Below are 24,231 nucleotides of genomic sequence, written 5' to 3' on the forward strand. Positions count from 1 at the left end.
CTGGAACCTTGTTAAAAGAAAATGTGCTTCACCTTTGGTGTTTTAAAAGGTTAATAGTATAGCAATTATTCATGGTGTGATGATGACATCCTGTGGTCTCATAGAGGAATGACAGCTGTATTTCCTGTGGGGTCTTTGTTTCTCTTAAGTAGACACCGTACTGCTCTTATTTGTTCCCACCCAACTACTTATTAAAACATTCCCTGGGATTTTTAGTTTAAGATAGATTTTTAAAGACAGCTTAAGAATATTTTGCTTCTCCTATCTACCTAGTCACTCTTCAAAGAAATCAAGTTTTTAAATCTTATTTAAGATCTCAATTTTAGTAGAAGTTATAAAGCAGTTAGTTATTGGTCATAGAGTTAAGTAGTAAAGCCCCATTTTCTACTGTGACTTCTTTGCTTTTTAAAAAATTAAAATGATTGTCTCATTGAGGCTAAATTCTTTTCAGTACTACACAACTTTCTGAAAATATATAAAAGCATTAAAATCTTAAGTCTTTAAATTCTTAGATACTTAGTACTCAAATACTTTAAATACAAACTCTTAAAATAATTTTGGGGAAAAAACATGAGAGTAGTCACACTAAATTATATTCATCATTAACCCAGCCTAGTAGCCTCTCTCCTTATGTTGTCAAGAGATATGTCAAGAAAACAGTCATGCTGTTTAATACCATCAAACTCAATAGACTGAAACATGCCTTCAGACGTCTCTTTACCCTCACGTTTCAGAACTGGTAGTCATTCCTTTATGTAACCTCATTCAGTCTTAGAAGAATAACTTCCACTACTACTCATTGGGTAAAGCAGAACTTCTATTGTCCTTGATGAACTCTTTTAAATGTCAAGGCATGCCCCTTAATTCTACTAAATTGAAGTTTGGTAAATACCTGTATGTTTATCTCATCCATACCCTTCATGATCTATAGATTTTTATCATATTTTTGGTGAACTACCAATTCCTTTGAGCTTTGTATACCTATTGTTTGAGTTGTCTCTAGCTTAACTATTGTTCTTTTTTTTTAAATTCAAGATAACTGGTGCTATGTGTAATAGTCTAGATGTGAAGTTGTAGTTAATCACAACAGTTTCAAGGAAGTTAGTGTTTGTACTATAATCAGCAATATTATTATCCATAGTGAGAGTAGCATTTGTTTTATGTAGAGTATGTATTTTAAATTTGCATTCTATAACTGGTTAGAGATAAACACTGGTGAAATCATCTATCTTCACTGTTTTGTTTTTTATTAATCGTGTGATGAATCCTTTAATAATCTCATGTGGAAGATTATTTACATACTATTGCAATGTTTACATAAACATTGGAGTTCTAAAAGTTTAATTGTTGCTAATATTTTTTTAGAGCTTAGAGACCAAGATAGCCCAATGGAACTTGCAATTGAAAAAGAATAAGCATGAGACAGCAGCAATGAAAGAATCAAGTAGGCAAAAAGCTATGGCCCTGAAAAAGGCATCTAAAATATACAAACAAAGGCTTGAACATTTTACTGGAGACATTGAAAACCTCACTTCCCAGATTAGAAACCAGGTTAGTATATAGATTCTTACTGAACTATTTTATGTACTTAGTTTATGCAGTTAATGTCATGATGCTTAATATAATAATTTTATTCTTCTCTTAAGGTTACTGATACTAGAAAAACTCTACTCATAGTTTTTTGCTGTAGTCTTTCTCTTGAAAGATTACATAAAATGTCAAATTTACATATGGAACTATATCAGCATTTCCTTGGGAACTTAAAGGCTATGTTAAGTGTGTCCCAAAGCTTCTATGGCCAACTAAGGGTAACATTTCATACATATTTCCCTTTGGAAACTTACAGTGCACATTAGCATATTAGAGGCCCTGAGAAGACTTCAGTAAGGGTGAAGCAGTGGAATGAAGGGTATTGAACTCAGAATTTCCCACCACTTATTTAACCGCAGAACTCTTCTTTTACCCACAAAACAACTCTTGGAACTACTTCTGAGGAACACCAGTTTGGGAAATGCTGATTTATGTTATTTGACCACATGTCTTTATTCAGTAATTCATTTAAACTCTGTAATGCATTTAAAACCATTCTCTGACGTAAACACACCATGTGAAAGTTATCTTTGCATGTAGTACAAAGTTGCAAATGTACTCAGTGCTTTGTTGTTTTTAACAAATTATTATATTTACTCAGATACCAATTAATAAAATATTTACTTTTTAATGTCTCATTGGTGTCCCACCTCTTAGAACCTTATGTTAAGACTTACAGAATTGTTAGAGGTTTTTCGAAATGAAAACAGACTTGCACAAACACTTATGTAAACAAAACAACATTTTATAAACTCAAGTATTAACATTTTAAGACTAATAGTTAACCTACCTACAGTCAGAAGACTTTAACTAGTTAAAAGAGTTGAAGACTAGGTTCAAAATCTAGATGATTGTAGACCTAGTTAAAAGCCTGAAAATATTCTTGAGTGATAAAAATCAAACCAATGAATTCATTAACATTCTTGGGATTTCCTATTTAAAAAGCATCATATCACCCAGACCCCAGATAATAGTATAGGAAATCTCCTCTGCTTGTTAACCTTGTGACTTTGGGTAAGGTACTTAATCTCTCTAGTCTTTACTTTTCTTATCTATAAAATAGGGAATAATAATTCTGCCTATCATATGATTATAGGGAGGAAAACAATGAGAAAATATATGTCAAAACACAGTGTATGGCCATACTGTAATTTGCAATATTAGCCTCCTTTCTACCCCTCTAATGTGTGGAGTTGGTTTGTTTCACTGTTTTGTTTGCTGTTGCAGCATTATTCAGGTATCTTTTAAATTGACATCTTTTCAGAGGAACCTTCCTTGACTACTCTTTTTAAAGTAGTCCCACATCAATTAATCATATCATGTCTTAAATTTTTCATAGCATTTATTTTATAGGTAAAATTTTTAAGTATCTTTATTTATAATATAACATAATTACCCAACTTACACTTCACAGTGCATATTAAGATTCATTTACATAGAATTTGAAAACAGAATACTCTGCTTTAATATAGCAAAAATGTGACTACAAATATAAACAAAAATGTCTTGTGCACAGTAGATGCTCAGTAAGTATTTATTCAGTGATCGGATGAATGATGGAAGGAAAGGCGCAAGCACCCAATAAGTGTTAACTATTACCATTACTATAGTAGTCCCCCTCTTATCTGTTGATTCACTTTCCACAGTTTGTTACCCTTAGTCAACTGTGGTCTGTAAATATTAAATGGAAAATTCCAGAAATAAACAGTTCATAAATTTTAAATTGCTTGCCGTTCTGAAATCTTGTGCTGTCCAGCTTTGTCTCACCTGGGTTATGAATCATCCCTTTGTCCAGCATATCCACACTGTATACACTCCCTGCCTTTTAGTCACTTATTTAGCCCCGGTTATTGGATTGACTATTATGGTATCACAGTGCTTGTGTTCAAGTAACCCTTATTTTACTTAATAATGATCCCTAAGTATAAGAGGAGTGATGCTAGCAATTCTGGTAATCCAAAGAGAAACCATAAAGTGCTTCCTTTAAGAGAAAAGGTGAAATTCTCAACTTAATAAGGCATTTTATTATCTCCCATCATCACAAGAAGGATGAGTGAGTATGGTCCAATAAGATATTTTGAGAGAGAGACCACATTCACATAACTTTTATTACAGTACTACAGGCCCAGTGTACGAAATTCGTGCACAGGTACAGTCCCTAGGCCTGGCCTGCGATCAGGGCCATCCTTCCTGGCTTCTGGCCCGTGTTCACCACCACATATTCTCAGTTCCCCATTCCCCATCGGGTGATCAGGTCCTGCGGCCTGGGGGCAGCTCCTGTGTTGAGTGTCTGCCCCCTGGTGGTCAGTGCACATCATAGAGACTGGTCGTTCCACCGTTTGGTTGATTTGCATATTACCCTTTTATTTTATAGGATATTGTTATTTTTCTGTTTTATTATTAGTTGTTGTTAATCTCTTACTGTGCCTAATTTATAAATTATACTTTATCAGAGATAGGTATGTTAGGAAAAACATAGTATATGTAGGGTTCGGTACTATCTGTGGTTTCAGGCATTCATTCAGGGTCTTGGAACGGATCCCCTGCGACTAAGGAGGGACTACTTCTGGGTCTTCTGATTAGTGATTGTTGGCATTGTTGTCATTCCAGTGAATTTGATTTTCTATAGAATGTAGATGGGGTACAATGGCTATCCAGTTTACTGGATTTGTAAAGAGTGGATTCATTTGACATTAAGAATCTGTTTTATGCCAGGCACTATTCAAGGCCCTAGTAATGAATAAAACAAAAATCTCTACCTTTGGGAGCTCACATTCAAAGTGGATAAGCCACCACTACCGCTTTCATCTCTTTGCTGACAGTAACAGTGTTTGAAGGCCAGTGGGGTGACCTCTACAAAACAGCTTGGCATCATTATAAAATAAGGCTGCATTATTAAATGCTGTGGAATTATGGAATTACAGATAGTTTCTTTCTCCTCTGATGTTTATGTGGTTGTTGATGTCTTCTGTATATAGAATGCAAAATGAAAACTACAGTAAATAGATATCTTCATTAGTTAGGAAACATTGTTTGAAAATAGTTTCAGCAACATCCTTAAAATGTTAAGTTAGAACTGCCACTACGTGCATATAAAATAATAGTTACATAAAGATATTACTTTTTCCTGTATACAGAGTTGTATACTGCAATTTCCTATAAGAATAGTTCCATGCTTTATAGGATTTTTCCTTGTTTATAACATATTTGTGTTTAGGGCCCTGTACAAAACCAGAGTGTTATTAAATTACAAGATGAGTACTTTATGTATTTTTTAGGAAGCCAAGTTGTCTGAAGCAATTTCAGCTTCCAATGCCTGGAAAAGTCATTATGAGAAAATTGTAATAGAAAAAACCGAATTGGAAGTTCAGATCGAAACAATGAAAAAGTAAGAAAATAAACCCTGAATATTTGCTTTTAAGTGTCTTATTTTCTATATATTCTCTTCAGTATTATCATTGAAAACTATCATATATAACTTGCTTCTAAAGATTAGTTATCGCCTCACTTGATCCTTTTATTTAATCTTGTCCTGAAATGGTATGTGTGTGAATGAGAGAGAGAGACATATCTCTGGATGACAATTTAGTTGTTTTATTGAATAGCAAAGAGAATGTTGTATAATTTTTCATTGGTATTTTCAAGGTTACTTAGTCGTAGCTTTATATAGATGAATGCTTCCTATTTCCCTTGTTCTATGTCTTCTATTAATTTTTGAAACAGTGAACCCTACCAAAATAATTTCAGAAACACTTAAAATGTATTCTTTGAAATTTTAATAACTTTTATAAAATATATAATTTATTTTATAAAGGCAAATCAATAATCTTTTGGAAGACCTGAAGAAAATGGAGGACCAGGGGAAAAATTCATGTGAAGAAATTCTTAGAAAACTTCACTCTCTTGAACATGAAAGTGAAACTCTGAATCTTGAGAATACAAGATTAAAGGTACTGTGTGTTTGTATGTGTTTTGTGTGATGACAACTTAGTCTACTTAGTACAAGTCACTTAAAATAACAGTATATTTAGAATAATGCTGTTATATCATTTTGTCCTTTATGTTTCTCAGAGTATTAAAGTGTATTATAATAAGAAACTTCTAAAAATTTACATCTATCTGCATATCTGATTATACATATTTATACACACACATTTGTACATAGGTATTGAGTTTTATAGTTGTATACAAAGGTACATGTTAAAATTGTTCTTAGCAGTATTAAACAAGATTTCAGAAGTTGAATGACTGTCTCTTTGTCTCAACCTAAAAAATTTACTTATTCTACAATTTTAGCAGTTAAGTGAACCGTTCAAAATTACATGAACTTTAATGCATAAGCTTATTTCTAGGTGTCATGGTTACGATATGATATAACCTCTGCCGTGGTCTGTTTGAAACCAGAAAGTATGTTCTTGGCTGCTTCATAACCAGAAAGAATTTTCCAACTTAATCAAATCCAAGGGGTGATTGGTTTGTATGTGTACCAGAGAATAGATGAGGAAGAAGCTTTTATGTTTTCTTAGAAAAAAGATAGTTTGAGTTCTCAATCAGAGATACATGTAACCAGATGAGACTTGACTAAAAATGATGGTATAATTTTCAATTTCATAATGTTATTTTTGGAGGACAGTAAGTAGAAAACAGAAAAGAATCTGTTTATGTAAAACTAGGCCAGTGTTGGCAGTTCAAAGCTGATATGGCATCAGATAACCCAGCCTCTGTTAGGTATTACTACTCTGCCATTCCAAGGTTGTGGAGCTCATCCTTCATGGTTAAAATGGTTACTGGAGCTCCTGCCATGTAGTCAAGTTTCAAGCAACATGTCACTCTACTTTTCTACTTATTTAGACATATGGTCCCACATAGCTGCAAAGGAAACTAGGGGATGTAGTATACTGGTTCTCCTTAGCTCTAGCCAAATTTGAATATTTATTATAGCCTGCAATTTGTTCAAGGTTTTCTGTATCTTTTCCTATAGTTTAATTAGCCTTAAAGTTTGGAATTCTATTTTTTTTCAGTATCTAAATCTAACTTTTCCTTTAAAGGTCAGCTTAGAATTTTTAGAAATCTCTCCTTATAAACTCTTATCTTTGTCAGCATAGGATGCCCAGGGAAGGTGTGGCATATACTTACCTATCAATGAATATTTATTGAAGAAATGCTTTAAATGTTTCATCCAGGAACAGGAAATTTTATTTATTATGTTTATTTTCTTAATTTCCTTGATATTTTTTGGAGATAAAGGACTAGATGAATATTTCATTAATTATAAATCTAGTTTTTAATTACATGGGAATTCTATTTTGTATTACATAGGTATAAAGTCATTGAGTTGAAGTTTATATCATATTTTATCAATAATGCAGAAACATGTATTTTTAATGCATTAGTCTTTGAATTTTACTTAAGAAAATCCAGGTATGTTTGGTATATGTTATTTATAATGTATAATTGCCTAAAAGTCATGTTTTATTATTTTTAATTACTTTAGGATAATTTTATATTTTAAAGTTTCTAATGCTTCCAAGCCCAGTGAACTCCTCTATAAAAAAGAACACAAGTTTATTTAGAGGGTTATACAGTTCTATTTATTTATTACAGAAAGTTGGAAAAACAGAAAAGCACAAAAGGAAAACATTTAAAATCACCTGTAACCTCAGAACAATATAACTAAAGTTACTATTTTAGCATATATATAATTTTTGGGATTTTGGACTACTTCCATTTTTTTTGTGGTTATAAATTTTAAAAGTTTCAGTCTTTTAATATATCTATTTTCTTAGGATAAATTTCTAGAATTGGAATTACGTGGTCAAAGGGAGGCCCATTTTTAATGTTGGTTTACTTTTCTAAATTATCAGCCATAAATGGGTCCCTATACTTTTTTCAGTATTAGGTAATTTTATGTATGTATGTATGTATGTATGTATGTATTTTTGCTTGTGAAAATCATTCATAACTGTTCCTTTTATTTAGTTTTGTTCAATATAGAAATATCTTTCTTACATTTTCTGATTATAAAAGCAACACATGCTTCATTGTAAAAATTCAGACAATACAGAAACATAGACAGTACTAAATCCCCCCCCCCCCACCGACCCCCCCGGGAGATAACCACTGCTCACAGTTTCATGTCAATCCTTCTAGAGCAGTGGTTCTAACCTTCTGGCCCTTTAAATACAGTTCCTCATGTTGTGACCCAACCATAAAATTATTTTCATTGCTACTTCATAACTGTAATGTTGCTACTGTTATGAATCGTAATGTAAATATCTGATATGCAGGATGGTCTTTGGCGACCCCTGTGAAAGGGTCGTTCAACCGCCAAAGGGGTCGCCACCCACAGATTGAGAACCGCTGTTCTAGAGATTGCCCCATTTCAACATGTAATGTCTATTATTCTTTCTTTCTATTTAAAAACATACTATTTTCTCAGAAGTTCAACGTAAGTTCAACTGACCTTATCCTTTGATGATCTGAACGGATGCCACCCTGTATCACAGTGTTAGAGTTACCTTTCAAAGAGAGTAATACAATCCAGATTAAAATTTGGGATTTGGTACTGCTCAACACAGATCAGATTTATGTGCAGAATTGTGCCTGGAAACAGAGGTTTGGATAAAATCAATATTTCTGGTAATATTAGGCAATTTTAAAACAAATTTCTCCAGATTTGATAGGTGATCTCATCTAGTGTTGGGTCTTTAAATACCATCTATATCCTAAGGCTTCCGATTTATGTCCCTAGCCTAGACCTTGACCCTAAATTCCGAACATGTATTCTACTGCCTACTTGAAATCTCCACTAGGATGTTTAACAGGTATTTCAAAGTTATGTCCAAAACAGACCTCCTGCATTCCTCAAAATAGTTCCTCTACTCTTTCCTTATCTCAGTTAATGCCAATCATACTTTGTATTACTTAGTGTCCTCCTTCACTCCTTTCTCTCACATGTGCTTCCAGTATGTCAGCAAATCTACTTCATACACACCCAGAATTTGACCACTTCTTTCCAGCACTACTGCCATTATCCTGGTTCAAGCCACCATCATCTGGTTGCTACACTGACTTCCTAACTCTTCTCTTTGCTGCTTTCGTTGACCCTGCAGTAAGCATTCAGTTTGTATAGAGAAAAATAGCAATGCTTGCTTGCAAATGCTTGGAAGATAGCATTATTTCCTTCTACCAAAGGGCAGGCATGATGGCTGCCTGTTATAAGAGATTTGAGTTCCCTAAATTCAGCATTGCTTCTCTGTAATGCATTCCACTATATGTACAAGTGTCATCCAGCCTTCTTTATGTTGCCCTGTAGGAACTGGGGCTTAGGAAACTAATACAAATGCTGATATATGGCCACTGCTATTGCTGGGAGTAATAAAGTCCTGTGTCTCTAGGAATCTCATGCTTTTTGCTGGCATCTATGAAACTGTGCTAGGTTGACTTGTAAAATAGCACAAGTTAACTTGGAGGGTAAAATCTCAGATCCTTAAAGTTTTTGATACTGTTTTTTCATTTTATGTTTAATGGGGTTTTGCTATCTTAGATTCAATAACATCTTTTGTGAAAATTTTTATAGCTTTGTGGGTTTTTTTGTTTTTGTTTTTAATCCTCACCCAAGGATATGTTTTTGTTTTTTTAATTAAATCTTAATTCAGATTATTACAGTTGTTCCTCTTTTTTCCCCCCATAGCTCCCCTCCACCCGGTTCCCACCCCACCCTCTGCCCTTACACCCCCCCCCCCACTGTCCTCATTCATAGGTGTATGATTTTTGTCCAGTCTCTTCCCGCACCCCCCACACCCCTGCTCCCCTGAGAATGGTCAGTCCACTCCCTTTCTATGCCCCTGATTCTATTATATTCACCAGTTTATTCTGTTCATCAAATTATTTATTCACTTGATTTTTAGATTCACTTGTTGATACGTATTTGTTGTTCATAATTAATTTGTATCTTTACCTTTTTCTTCTTCTTCCTCTTCTTAAAGGATACCTTTCAGCATTTCATATAATACTGGTTTGGTGGTGATGAACTCCTTTAGCTTTTTCTTATCTGTGAAGCTCTTTATCTGACCTTCAATTCTGAATGATAGCTTTGCCGGGTAAAGTAATCTTGGTTGTAGGTTCTTGCTATTCATCACTTTGAATATTTCTTGCCACTCCCTTCTGGCCTGCATAGTTCCTATTGAGAAATCAGCTGACAGCCGTATGGGTACTCCCTTGTAGGTAACAAACTGTTTTTCTCTTGCTGCTTTTAAGATTCTCTCTTTGTCTTTTGCTCTTGGCATTTTAATTATGATGTGTCTTGGTGTGGTCCTCTTTGGATTCCTTTTGTTTGGGGTTCTTTGCGCTTCCTGGACTTGTAAGTCTATTTCTTTCACCAAGTAGAGGAAGTTTTCTATCATTATTTCTTCAAATAGGTTTTCAATATCTTGCTCTCTTTCTTCTTCTGGCACCCCTATAATTCGGATGTTGGTACGCTTAAAGTTGTCCCAGAGGCTCCTTACACTATCTTCATATTTTTGGATTCTTTTTTCTTTTTGTTTTTCCTGTTGGGCGTTTTTTGCTTCTTCGTATTTCAAATCTTTGACTTGATTCTTGCGATCCTCTAGTCTGCTGTTGGATCTCTGTATAATATTCTTTATTTCAGTCAGTGTATGCTTAATTTCTAGTTGGTCCTTTTTCATATCCTCGAGGGTCTCACTAGATTTATGGAGGATCTCACTAAATTTATCGGCAGTTTCTAGAAAATTCTTGAAAAACCTTATAACCAAGGTTTTGAACTCTATATGCAGTAGTTTGCTTTCCTCCATTTCTGTCATTTGTGACCTCTTTCTTTGTCTCTGCATTTTTTATGCTTTCCTGTGTTGATAGAGTGGTTTTCTGTGCTGGGTGCCCAGTGGCTCAGCCTCCCCAGTTACCTGAGGTGGACACTCTTGGTACACCCCTTTGTGGGCTTTGTGCACAGTCTTGTTGTAGTTAAGCCTTGATTGTTGTAGATATCACTGGGAGGAATTGACCTCCAGGCCAATTGGCTGTGAGAATCAGCTGTGGTTATGGTGGGAGAATTTCTGTGCTGGAGACACCCTTCTGGGGCAAGACTTGCTTCAGTGGGGCTTTGATGCTCACTGAGTCTGCCCCCTGAGTGTGTCCCTTATGGATTTGAAGAGTTGTAATCTGGATGGTCCAGTCTGACCACTGGGTATACTGGCTCTTGGATCTCTAAGGAGGTGCTAATTTAGCCTCTGCCTGAGGCTACCCAGCAGGAGCTATGGAGAGATCTGCAGATTCCTCTTCTTTGTTTGGGGTTTGGAGGTGCCCAGATGAGGCCCAGCTGTGAAGCAATGCAAGCTGCTGTGGGGCCTTGGGCCTTCTTTTGGATGTTCTGGGTCTGTCTGACCCAGCTGCAGTTAGTTAGGTAATTTTGGATTGCAAAGGGAACAGGGCATTCATATGCAAAAGCCTCTGCACACAACTTGGGTGGTATGGGGTCTCAGGGACTCAACAGGGTGGGGCAAACAGCTATGGCTGATCCCCAGCCCTGCCCTAAGAGGCCCCGGGTCTCACTATTCCGAGGTAATTGCTGCAAGCTCCTCTGAGAGAAAGCCACAGTCCAGTTTCTCCCCGTATGAGTCTGGGTCCCCAGAGACTGGCCCGGAACTGGCATTCAGAGCAATCGGGAGCTTGTGTCTCCCTCCCGATTGAAAAAGACAACCGCATCCTCAGTTGCCAGCCCTTTCCACCTTCACCTCCATACCTCTGCACTTTACTTCCGCACCTCCTCTGAGTCTCAGTGTGCTTTTCTCTTTCCTTCTAGTTGTAGAATTTCCACATGGCCAGCCTTCCTGTGGTTCTGGATGATGTCCGTTTTGTCTTTTAGTTGTATTTTTGAAGTGGTTGTGTGAGGCAGCAATTTCCGGTGTTTACTTATGCCTCCATCTTGGTTTCTCAAGGATATGTTTTTATTGATTTGAGAGAGAGAGAGAGAGAGAGAGAGAGAGAGAGAGAGAGAGAGAGAGAAACATCGATGTGAAAAACACTGATACGTTACCTCCTGCACAAGCCTCAACTGGGAGGAACCTGCAACCTGGATATGTGCCCTGACCAAAGATCGAACCCTAAACATTTCGGTTTATGGGTCAGTGTTCCAACCAACTGAGTCATACTGGCCAGTGCAGTTTTTTATTTTTAGTACATATAAAAAATAGTGTTGGGAAAAAAAATAAAATAAATAGTATTGCATGGAGGTAAGTAATCTATTCTAATAGTTAAACAATTATATACTACTGTTATTTACTGATCCATATTTTCCCCATTGATTTAAAAATCCAATTTTTGTCATGTACTAAATATAATTTTAGTGCATTTTTCTGTTCAATCAACCTCTATATTTCTTATTTAGCATCTTAATATTAGTTCTTTATATATTTTAATATCTAATAAGTACTGAGATTTTTCCATTTAGTATTTCTTTCAAAATTTCATTAGTCTTTCCTATTTATTTTTCTATATGAATTTTAAATTAATTTTGTCTTATTTCCCTTCTCCCAATTGTTATACTTTTGTTTGAAATTGTATTAAAGTTTTATTGATTTGGAAAAAACTGGTATGTGTCTTCCCATCTAGGAACCTGGTCTATTTTCCAAGTCTTTTTTGTCAGTAAATTTTAAAAGTTTTAAAAATATGTCTTGAAAAAATCTTTTAAAGTTGTTTATAAGTTTTACTAACTTTTATAAACTTACGAATTTTTAGATGGTAATTATATTCAATCAAAAATAATTATTTTATTAACTTCATTGATAAATGAGTTATGTTTTTATAATCCTATAGCATTGGAGGACAAATTAATTTTAATAATTTATAATTCCTATTTATATATTTCTTGTTAGACTTCATTTGCTGCTTTGAAGGACGAGGTTGTTTCCGTTGAAAATGAACTCTCAGAATTGCAAGAAGTAGAAAAACAACAGAAAAACCTTATTGAAATGTATAAAACTCAGGTGACCACTGAAATTATTTTAATGTTTGTGGGTAGACAATTTAAAGTACTGCATTTGTTTATGATCTACATAAACAGAACTGAAGAAAGGAGGAGCTATTGTTTGTGATAGAACATGATATGTCCCAAGTGTTTCTTAAGATCCCAAATATTTGTATTAATAGATGACTTTGCTGATTCCTGATTTAAACATTCATTGTCTATGTATGTGTTGGATATTCTTAAAAGTAGATCTAAAATTAATTACATAGATGTAATGTAAACCTCATGTATAATCTTGTTAATCTTGTTTATATTTGTCATCTTGTATATTTAATGGTTTTGATTTGGAATATGACTCCTTTCTAGGGTCATTAAAGCCCAAGACTCCCTTTTTCCCAATAAACAAAGTTTCATTCAGACTTACTCCTGTGAAATGCCTGAAAAGTACATATGACAATATATATGGAGTAGAGCATGTGCTGAATCGTAAATTACAGAAAATCGTAGGTTTGGGAAATGTGGTATCCAAGAAAAACTTCATGAGAAAGATGGGATTTATGCAGGTCTGTGAATAATGGGTAACAATAGTCAATAGAGAGTTTGATTTTATGGGAAGAGAACATTTGAATTAAAGAGTAATGAGCTAAAAATAAAAGCGTAAGGGGGGCATAGTGTAGGTAAGTAGGAAGGGGCTGCATCTGGATGGCTTAGATGGGAAAATGGAGTTGAGATATCCAGTGAGTCATCCAAGCCAGAGGTAGAAATGGAGCCTATGATGGTTGGTGGCACATGTTACTAAGAATGTCATCCCAACTGGTTGTTTGGGTTTAATTCCTTTGTAGGAATATCATGGGTGAGTTACCTTACTCTAGGCTCTGGGCCTTGCACAAAGTGCTCAGTCAGCTATTGTTTTTAGCAGGTTTTGATTTGGAGGGTAAAATAATTGGTATGGGAGCTAGTTTGAACCAGAGGCTGGTTCTTTAAAGTGACATTGACCTGCAAGTGAAGATCTCTCTAATATTCAGAGCTCAAGTGAAGAGTCTAGAAGTATTGATGGGAAAAGACAGGTAAATCATGAAAGGATTGTGAATTAGAGGAGAGCACTGAGTGATTCCTATATTTAAAGAAGGAGTAACATTAGATAAACCTACTGAGATATTAACAGGGAAATAATGATTTGTTTAAAATTGAAAATTCAAACTTTTAGCTTTTAATTTCATATTATGGCTCTAATAATAAAATAATAGATGTTACTCTAATAATATTCTATTATCAGGTACAAAAATTGCAAGAAGCAGCTGAAATGGTGAAAAGCAGATGTGAAAATTTGCTAAGTGAAAATAACCTTATAACAAAAAACAAAAATAAAAAATTAGAGAAGGTAAGTTTGACATTTTAAATAATAAAGTAATATTTATGTTTTAGACTTTATAAATATTATACAAATATCTTTCACTGTGGTTATTTTCTCTATTTTAGACCTAGGAATTATCTGTTCTCAGTCTCTGTAGGAGTTTACTTTCTGAGGAAATAATGTTTCTTCCAGGCTTGAAATGGTGTTTGTTTTTATGAATGTTTTTTCACTTTTTCTTTAATATTTGGAAGATCACATAAACATTTAATTATTTTTACTCAACGGCAGACTTAACTAGCTAAATAAATGGTTATCACTGAGCTTCATCAACCATAAGTATGCAAACTTGAGTACCTCTTATTTTTAATCTCACCTGTTTTTCTGACAGTAAATCTTTTGTGTCTAAAAAAGCAAAGTAAATATTCTCTGCCAAATGCTTTGTTGGAAGAAAAATGATATCATAGAAAAAAACCCACATCATTTCCTTTTTTTCACCCTATTGCAACAGAATGAGAGGAAGGCCAATGTTGGCAAGTTATGATGTTTTTGTGAATATTTTTAAATTTTTAAATGAAACCACATCCCTTTTTGGGTCTTTTTAAGTTTTTTGGTAAAGCAGCAGTGAAAGCCATGGGACGCTAGCTCCTGGCTGGAGAGGTCATGGGATGTTACTGTTCAGTTCCAACTGAGTGTAACATGGTCTCTGTTTCTGGATTTTCTCCATATGTTGGGACTGAGAAGTTCAAGTGAGGAATCAGTGTGAGAGTTCAGCCAGCTCAGGCATTCTGCTGTTTAGACAGAGATAGATAACCCACCAAATGTGCAGTTTACTACTTTCCTAGAATTACTCTTCCTATTTTTAGCACCTTAGAGAAAAAATCATTTCATATATCTTGGTCTCCTTTTCTCATGAGACTTACCAATGCAAGTGTCTTCTGTTTTGCTAGGCAGCCCTGTAAATAAAAGCCCATTTACAAACCCTGTTCAAAAGGCAGATGGAGCAGGAGCTGAGTTTTTCAGATACTGTGAGGTCACAGTGATTTCTTGTTTGTATTAAACCAGAAAATTCTTTGTTTTTAAGTGAAATTCTTCCTTTTATTTTTCCACTGTTTAAGTCTCCTGGTTTTCTCATGGGCTCTTAGATGTTTGGAAGGTGTGCTTTGTTCTAGTTTTACCCTTTGTGATTAAGAATGCCAGATGTTGCATAGTAGTTCTAGGTGGTCCCTGTGTCAGGGAAAGAGGTGGTGCTTGCTTTTCCTCCCTATGAACATCCTAAATGGTTATTTTTTTCTTAATTAACAGTACAACCATATCTTAGGGTTGCTTCTTGTCATAACTCTATAAAAGTGCTACTGTAAGGAACTGCAGTAGCCAAAGAGATTAACATAGATAAAATTAGAGAGATTTACTTCATAGTACCATTAATGATCAAATAGTCTACTGAGGATTGATGATTTTAGCTATCTTAAAATAATACACAGTAAAGCCCACCGATTTGGACTAAGATGAGTGCAGCAAGGCTACTCTAATTGAAATATCTGAATTAGAAGATGGAATGACAAAAAGTGACAGTTACTTTAGATTGAGGGCTAGAAAGCTACCATGCCAGCTTTATCAGTACATAAATGACAGGATTCAAAGGATTCTTTTCCCAAGGAGGTTAAACATTCTCCCTCTACACTCATATTACTATATTCATTTATTCAACAAACTTTTTGAAAACTAAAGTATAACCCACTTTTGAGTTATATGTTCTTACTTAGCAGAGTCTAACTTAATGTTAATTCACATTTATTTGATGGAATCTTTTTGTTTAAAACCATTATTCCTAAAATACATATTATGTGATCAGCGTATCTAGTATTTAAGGTAGTGAAAGCAGTAATGCTGTGTGATCTTACGCTTATTTCCCTAATGCCGCACCTCAGATGAGAGGCCAGATGGAGTCTCATCTGAAGGAGTTAGAGCACACCCGCGATTCCCTGACGGCGGCGGAACGGAGGCTTCGGGAGTGTCAGGAGAGTCTGGAGCACTACAAGGAGACGTGTGCGGACCAGGCGCACACCATTAGGGAGCTTCAGGGCCAGGTGTCCAGCCGTCATTCTCACTTTGCTACCTGTGTTAAAGAAGCGCTTACGAATGCTTTCCCCAATTGAGGGCACTCGTGTCAGGGATTGATTTATTTTACTCCCATCTATATCAGTTGATAAAATACCAGTTTATGCAGATACAGTACTATTATTTTGCAAGCTATTCTGCTAGTATTTTTATAGTAAAAAATTTGTAAACAGAATTAATTGCTTGTTTGGTTTATTCATATAAATCTATATTTAGATATTTGAGGACATGGTAATAGCATAAGAGAAGGAGCAATGCTATGTTTACTAGTACATACATATTTTTTGATGTCAGGATAAGGTTAATTATTGTCATTTATCTCACAAAAATTAGAGTGTATTTTAATTAGAATTGCACATCAAGTTTACTTGGATTATTTCCAATTTTTTTGGATATACTTTTTTACTTCATTAGAGCAGGGATTAAGGATGCCCTATTAGCACCACATAGCCATCTTCTAAGTCAATGCCTAGCACATATAGTAAGCACTTAATAAATATATTTTTTAATTAAGTACTTTTTTTTCAAAGAAGCATGTCCAAGGATGGTAGTATTTTTCCGTATTTGCAAAACAATTTTAGGAATGATTCCCTATCTTCCAAATGTAGTTTGGATTTTAATTTTGAAATGCATCCTTTTTTTTAAAACATGCAAACAAAACGTTGCTGAATTTAAATTCCTGATAAGAGATTTCTAAGGAAATGTCAAATTACGTAGATAACCTAAGTTACTAATTGAAATTATGAAAATTTTTTTATTTATTTCAAAGCTTCTGAAACAATTTAAATACAGCTTTTTTAAGCATTGGGAAGAACATTCTGTCTTGGTGTAGGCAAGTGTATTTTCATTGATTTCCTTGTTAATTTAATTTGCTTTTCACAAATATGTTTTTTATTCATAGTTCACAGGTATTCAATTATCAATCACTATTTAAGTGAAACAAAAATTATAAGAGTAACTCTAAGTATTCGACAGTTTTTAAAATCTTCACACTGACTTAATAAAATAAATGACCTTTTGCAATGAAACTTTTTTTCAGAATGTTTTAATAGCCATCTTTCAGAAAAATTTGAAGTAGATGATTTTTTATAAGGTAGCATAGCTTTTAAAAACTTAACCAATGTCATATTTCTTGGTGTCTCTCTGTGTAGGAGTAATAATAATATTTTTTTTAGAAATTTATTATAAAGAAAATAACCAAGAAAAAATTTTTCTCTTTTAGTTTGATGGAAATCAAAATCTTCTGACAGAGCTTTCTCTGGAAGAGGAAAATTATCTTATTCAGTTGAAGTGTGAAAACCTTAAACAGTAAGTACTAAATTGACTTATAATTGGTGTTGCATTTTTCTCTATACACTGTAATTTTAAAATATATGTTTTCTGTAAAAAGAAAATTAGAACAGATGGATGCAGAAAATAAAGAGCTTGAAAAGAAGCTGGAAAACCAAGAAGAATGTCTTAAGCACAGCAATCTTAAGTTTAAAGAGAAGTCTGCAGAATATACAGCATTGGCTAGACAGCTGGAAGCTGCTTTAGAAGAAGGAAGACAAAAGGTACAGATGGCCTTTATTTAGAAACTTTTTAATTAGTTTACCAAAGAGTCTTCTTTAAACAGACAATATCTCATCTTGCCAAACCTACATTTAGTTATTGTTTTTATCCTAATGACAGGGTGAAGAGAGCAATTACATTTTTGTTTTTTACCTACTTTTGCCTTTTGGAGCTAAACAGATATCTCACTGGACCAGAGTTTCTTTACCAGATCATGATGATGTGGCAGGGTAAAGGGCAGAGATGGAAAACACTTTGAAGGAGTATTCTCCTTTTTTTCCCCCCCGCCCTTGACAAACCCCTACCCTCCCTTACCCCCCAGTGTCTTATGTCCATTAGTTATGCTTATATGCATGCATACAAGTCCTTCGGTTGATCTCTTACTCCCCTCCCTCCTGCCCCCCAACTCTCTCTGGCCTTCCCACTGCAGTTTGACAATCAGTTTGAGGCAGCTCTGCCTCTGTATCTATTATTGTTCAAAAGTTTGTAATGGTCTTTATTATCCATGAATGAGTGAGATCATGTGGTATTTTTCCTTCATTGACTGGCTTGTTTCACTTAGCATAATGCTCTCCAGTTCCATCCATGATGTTGCAAATGGTAGGAGTTCCTTCTTTTTAACAGCAGCATAGTATTCCATCGTGTAGATGTACCACAGTTTTCTAATCCATTCATCTACTGATGGGCATTTAGGCTGTTTCCAGATCTTAGCTATGGTGAATTGTGCTGCTATGAACATCTGGTTACATATATCCTTTCTGATAGGTGTTTCTGGTTTCTTGGGATATATTCCTAGTAGTGGGATCACAGGGTCAAATGGGAGTTCCATTTCTTTACCAGATCATGATGATGTGGCAAGGTAAAGGGCAGAGATGGAAAACACTTTGAAGGAGTATTCTCCTCCTCTCACCTTTACCCTCCCATTAATAAATAAATAAATAAATATATAAAACCAGAACATATGTGCAAATTATTGAACATTTTGTTTTCGATCAGGATCAAGTGAGCGGTAAAGCTCAACTCCCTTTTCTGTGGGCAAACATTGTTGCATACATAAATACATGCAAGAATTAAATTCTAGTTAAATTCATTTGGTTGGCATTTGATAAGTATCTCACTGTGTGTCTCTACTAGTCCTGAGATGCAAAGATGGATAAGACCTGGCTTGAGCTCTCAGGACACTCATAGTCCAGGAGGGAGATGACAGGTGAACAAACATGCCATCCAGCATGTAGGTGCTACAGTAGAGGGGGAGGGTACAAGGTAGTTCAACCTGAGGGCGAGGAGAAATGATTCAGGAAGATCTCAAAGAAGAGGTAAATTTACAAAATGATTTGAAAAGACATGAGGTGGGCTCTGGTGTCCGTCAGGAACAGTATTTGAATTCTGTCTCTGGTATATTATACCCTGACCCAGGACAAGTACTTCCCTAAACTTTAGTTTCTTCATTGATAAAATGGGGGTCATGAGTTTCCTCATAGGATTGCATGATGCTAAAAAAGAGATCATCTATACCAGTGGTCGGCAAACTGCGGCTCACAAGCCACATGCGGCTCTTTGGCCCCTTGAGTGTGGCCACGAAGTTTCAATCGCACTGTACATGCGCGCCCACACGTTGTATTTTGTGGAAGAGTCACACTCAAGGGGCCGCAGTTTGTCGACCACTGATCTATACCTTGATGTTTCTCAGATATCTCTCTCTACTCCAGACTTCTTTGTCCCCTGAAATCTAGACTCAGACATTCTACTTATTTGATATCTCCACTTAACAGAGGCATCTCAAACTGAACCTGTCCAACACTGGATTCTGAATCATTCCCTCTAAACTCTCTTCCACCCATGGTCTTTCCAAAGTGTGTTAGTGGCAGTTCCACAAGAGTCAGATAAAATCCAATATCCTTGATATGTGGCTCTTGTATCTCAAGTGTCATATACTTTTTTTTTTTAACTCTGGGAAACCAATTTAAATGGATATTGAAGGACACATCATTGAATAAAATCTAAGTAATAAAATGTACTGCCATTGGTAGAATTGTAACCCAGGTTTCTCAGCACCACCAACCTGTAGGAGGAAAACAAGAAGTGACTTTATTTTGGGTTCAGCCTAAGTGGACTTTGGAAATGCTAACGACCTCAGATTCCTGCTCATAGTGTTCAGAGTCCCCAGAGATGCCTGTGCCCTTTCCTTTCCCTCCGCTGCAGTGGACTGTGGGGCTGTCTCTAGTTCCTGCTTCATGAGGCATGCTGTCACTGCACTGTCACCATTGTCCACACTGCGGGACATGGTCACGGACATGGACATTTGTTCTGAGGGCTCTTTCTCCCACAGCTTTTTCCCATAACTGCCAGCACGCCTCAGTCACAGTTGCCCTCAGAATTTGTGCACAAGACATCTTGGTAAATCACTTTACAATAACTTAGAACTTAGTCCATAGGAATTAGATTAGAGGATAGTTCTTCCCACTAGTTCCTTGCTCCTTAAGTAGTCCCTGCCTCCACTCACATTATTGTGGCTCCAACCCTACCTTTTTGCAAATGGGCTCCCACATATCTGAGTCCTTGGAAGAACATAGCTAAGTGAGACTTTCTACTAAATAAACAGTCAAAGAAATGTGAGAACTCAAATTCAGACCACTTGGAAAGTGAATGAATGAAAACTCAATCTCTTTTGTTGTGCATGAAGTGTATATATCACCTGCCGTCCCCCAATTCTATCCATCTAAGCATTTAATGAGAACTTCCTAGATTCTAGCACCAGTCTAGACACCACCGTGAATATAAATACTGTAAAGCGGAGATTGGTCTCAGTAAGATATAAAAATATGGTATTGGGGAGAAAACGCACTGAAGTTACAGAATAGTGCAAATGCATATACCTCTTGTATCTTAAGCCATTTTTCAGATGCTATACTACATGTGTTCCTTAACATACAACAACTTTAAACACTTTCTAATTAAATTGTCTAGCATCCAATTAATAATCTACTTGCAAAAAAGAGGTATAATGTAACTATGTCAAGGCTTTATACTTTAAAGAAAGTACATTTAGTTACTTTACTTTTTTAATGAAAATTACAGGTTTCTGAAGAAATAGAGAAAATGTCATCTAGAGAGAGGGCTTTACAAATTAAAATATTAGATCTGGAAACTGAACTTAGAAAGAAAAATGAAGAACAAAATCAACTTGTTTGCAAAATAAACAGTGTAAGTATTAGTATAGCTTATGTATTTTCATAAAAAATAAATTAGCATTTAACATTCTTACCATGTTAGTTTGCTTAAACAGTTAAAGTACAAAGTGAGGGAAATCAGGGCCATTTCTTTATTGATACCATTACAAATAACCATAAATCACACAAATTAAAAATGTAGGGTTATGCCAAAGAATTATTATCCTCATCCTTGATAGCTTCTGTTACCTTTCCCCCTGAGGTGTCATTGGGTCCTTTCTGTACACATTATTTTAGCATGACAGCTGCTTAATGAAAGTTACAGATATTCTACTTACTTTCTTTCTGTTATGAATTTTTCATTTCATTTCACAATTTAATTATTATGAGTTAGACTTTGATACTTTTCTTGAATAATGAATATTCTATCTTAGAAAGTTATAGGTTGGCATTAAGTAAATATTCACTATTGTTATATCTGCATAGGAGATGGCTGCTTTGGTCCACTCAGCCATGAAATGAGATTATGAAATTGTCTGTGTTTAATTAGTCTTCTAATGTTTTTTCCTAAATATTCCTGAAATAGCCAACTGGCATAAGATAGTATGAAAGCTAGCACTAGTCATGACTAAATTACTTGAAAACTGTCTGCTTAACAATGACATATAAAATAATGATACTTAATTTTTTTCCAGGAGCTGGAGACTCCGGGAAAATTAATTTTTCATTCCCAAGTGTCTAAAGAGTTGAAAACCTGAAAGGTTCAAAAGTTAAATGACTTTTTGGCATGTAATATTAGTCTAATTTTATTGCCATCAAAAGTTCCATGGCAATTTCAATCAGAACAAAACATTTTTCACTTTGAATTTAGCACAGGCCTTCCCTTTATTTCTAATTTTTTTTTTTATCCACCATCAGAATTGCTGATATTGTAAATATGTCATGTCCTTCGTATAGTTAAAGCTTCTGAAAAAATAAAATAAGTACACTAAGATGAGATGGGTTTTGCTTTAATGCTCCCAGTACTTGGCTAAAGCTGCCAAAATAAATAGATTTAATATTTGATGCTCTATTAACCCTGAGAAATTTTACAGTAGTAAAAATCTAGAATTCTAAGCATAGATTTAGACATTGCTAAAAAGGGAGCTTATGTATTCTGTCCCTTTCAGTGGGCAGTTCAGTATTTATTTTGTATACATAACCTTACCTCCAATCGAATCGTAAACACCCAGAGAGCCTGTCTCATAATTGATTGTATCTGGTGTCTACCACAGTGCCCTGCCTATGTAACAGACTTTCATAGATTTTTTTGCCCAAGTGTTCCAGTGGGGGGCAGAGTGGGTGCACAGACTTAAGGGTGTCTTCAGCAGCTTAACTCAGGCCAACCTTCCTGAAGCCTGAAGTGACTTTGGAGTCTTATCCTAAAATATATGGACATTTTGCATTCTGCCTCACAATATGTGGTTGTATTAGTATTTTTTCCTCTAAATTGTTAAGTAACATTGATGTTCTACAAAGATGCATTATATTCTTTCTGTGACTTTGTATAGCCTAGGCTAGCACATTTCTTCATCCCACCTACTTCACCTGAGGGACATTGAGCATTGCTCAGTTTCAGGAGGTGTCAGGTATTATTGAACACCGGATGGGAGGGAGATAAAAGATTTTTCTTGTCAAGGTGTCTACATTTTAGTTGGGAGCTAAATGATATCTTGGAAATTTATATGCAACTGAATATTTTAAAACTTTATTATGTTTTTAATTTTTACTTTAAATAAAGAATACCTATAATAAGAGTTCATTTTATTTATGAAAGATTCTAAAAATAAAGTGTATTATCAAAGCTGGAATTCTGTCCATTTTTAAGACAGCAAGAATCATTTTTATGTTATAAAATATGAATTTTTAGGTAGAGAAAATGGCAAAGACTAGTATTAAAATGTCATGTTAGATGTGAGAAATTAGGACAGCTTTAAATAAAACCCACTTATTAAATTAATCATGTTAAATGTGTAATAATTTGGGGCTAAAAGAATATGTAGTACAAAAAATATATGACAGTAAATATCACCCATTTACTTTTTCTTTATTTTAAAGAAAAGTGAGCTCTAAGATTAGTTATTAACAAACACATCAGATGGTTAGGAGTCTTTCTTTTAAAAAAATTAAAATTCATGTAGTCAGTTTTTGTATATATAAATGTTATATTATGACTATCCTTTGATATGAATGTCATTATTGATTATCTATTTCTTTTTTTATTTAGAAAACACAACATCAGGAAGTATGTTTGAAAGAAATACAACATAGTCTTGAAAAGTCGGAGAATCAAAATGAGAGTATTAAGAATTATTTACAGTTTCTTAAAACTTCTTATGTAACAATGTTTGGATAAATTGTTGAATTTATTTTCTATAAGCAACAGGTTTTTATTGTGAGTCAAAAAAGTGATTAGCTAAAAAATATCCTATCTGTTGTTATACTTTATGATTTGTGGGTGGTGGTATTAGAATTTTTATGTAAAGATTTTAAAAAAAATTATTATCCAGTTGAAACTTAAAACAAGAGATGTTAGCATTCTTTTTTGCTGGATAATTTTTACTTAGCTCTGGTTTAATTTCTAGTTAAGTTATATTGGTTTTTCGAATATTTTTTATACATACACAAAAGAAGCCAGAATCATTCTTTGTGTGTCTGTAGCCACCATCCAAGTGAATTGTAATCTACTTAATTATGAGCCAAATACATGATTTTAAATAATGTAGATCATTGTTTTACATTGTGTAGCTATAAATGTATTAATATAATAAAGGAAAATATTCTGGATATGAATTTTTAATAATGGATAGTTACATACTTTCTAAAGATACCTCATGTCTTGATGTACTTAATATTGCTTCAGGTATATGCTAAGATACCATTATAATTTATGTGAGGTTTAAATATACAATTTTAAGTCATAGCTATTAAATGCAAACTGACATTTGAATACATTGTCCCAGTGCCAACTCACATGAGATGATCAAAATAAGCACCCTAATAAGAAGCTTTAGGATAAAGTCTTTATTTTTGAGATGACATAGAGATAACAAGAACGTGCTTCCCACAATCTCCCCCCTACATGCCAAGACAGGATGCTCTAAAAGGGGATGGATGTAATAGTGATTCCTCTCAGACAGTGGAGCTGTTTATTCAAAGGGCACTCGGGTCTCAAAAGATCATTCTAAGAGGCAAGTTGTGTACTACGCCGTCCAGCCTATGAACAAAGCTCAATCTCCCCAAGATGGTTCATCTTCTCCCATCAGAAATGGGGGCCTGCTTTTCTCCGGTCCCCTCACTACTAAGAATGCCATATCATCTGCAGGGCCTTACTTCCCAATGACCCAACTGCTTGATAGTATTTTTCTTAAAATAGAAAAATATAGTAATTTTATTTCCCAACATTTGCTGACAATGTTAGTGTTGCC

At 34.8% G+C, this 24,231-nt stretch overlaps 1 protein-coding gene across 6 annotated transcripts in view; it reads left to right on the forward strand.

Moving 5' to 3' along the window:
• ODF2L (outer dense fiber of sperm tails 2 like) overlaps positions 1–23,603 on the forward strand; it is a 39,274-nt gene extending 15,671 nt beyond the window's left edge. For 3 of the 6 annotated variants that reach the window (XM_006093929.3, XM_023758242.1, XM_014460159.2), the window contains 10 exons: positions 1,366–1,551; positions 4,869–4,978; positions 5,405–5,540; positions 12,480–12,590; positions 13,848–13,952; positions 15,854–16,012; positions 17,266–17,351; positions 17,434–17,596; positions 20,673–20,798; positions 23,031–23,603. In XM_006093929.3, coding sequence (XP_006093991.1) covers positions 1,366–1,551; positions 4,869–4,978; positions 5,405–5,540; positions 12,480–12,590; positions 13,848–13,952; positions 15,854–16,012; positions 17,266–17,351; positions 17,434–17,596; positions 20,673–20,798; positions 23,031–23,159 — 1,311 coding nt within the window. In that variant the 3' untranslated portion in view covers positions 23,160–23,603. The remainder of the gene's footprint in view (positions 1–1,365; positions 1,552–4,868; positions 4,979–5,404; positions 5,541–12,479; positions 12,591–13,847; positions 13,953–15,853; positions 16,013–17,265; positions 17,352–17,433; positions 17,597–20,672; positions 20,799–23,030) is intronic. The other 3 variants (XM_014460160.2, XM_014460162.2, XM_023758243.1) reach the window with 3 other exon arrangements.
• The last annotated feature ends 628 nt before the right edge of the window (positions 23,604–24,231 follow it).

Source organism: Myotis lucifugus, unplaced genomic scaffold, assembly GCF_000147115.1.
Source record: "Myotis lucifugus unplaced genomic scaffold, Myoluc2.0 scaffold_126, whole genome shotgun sequence".
Lineage (NCBI taxonomy): Eukaryota > Metazoa > Chordata > Mammalia > Chiroptera > Vespertilionidae > Myotis > Myotis lucifugus.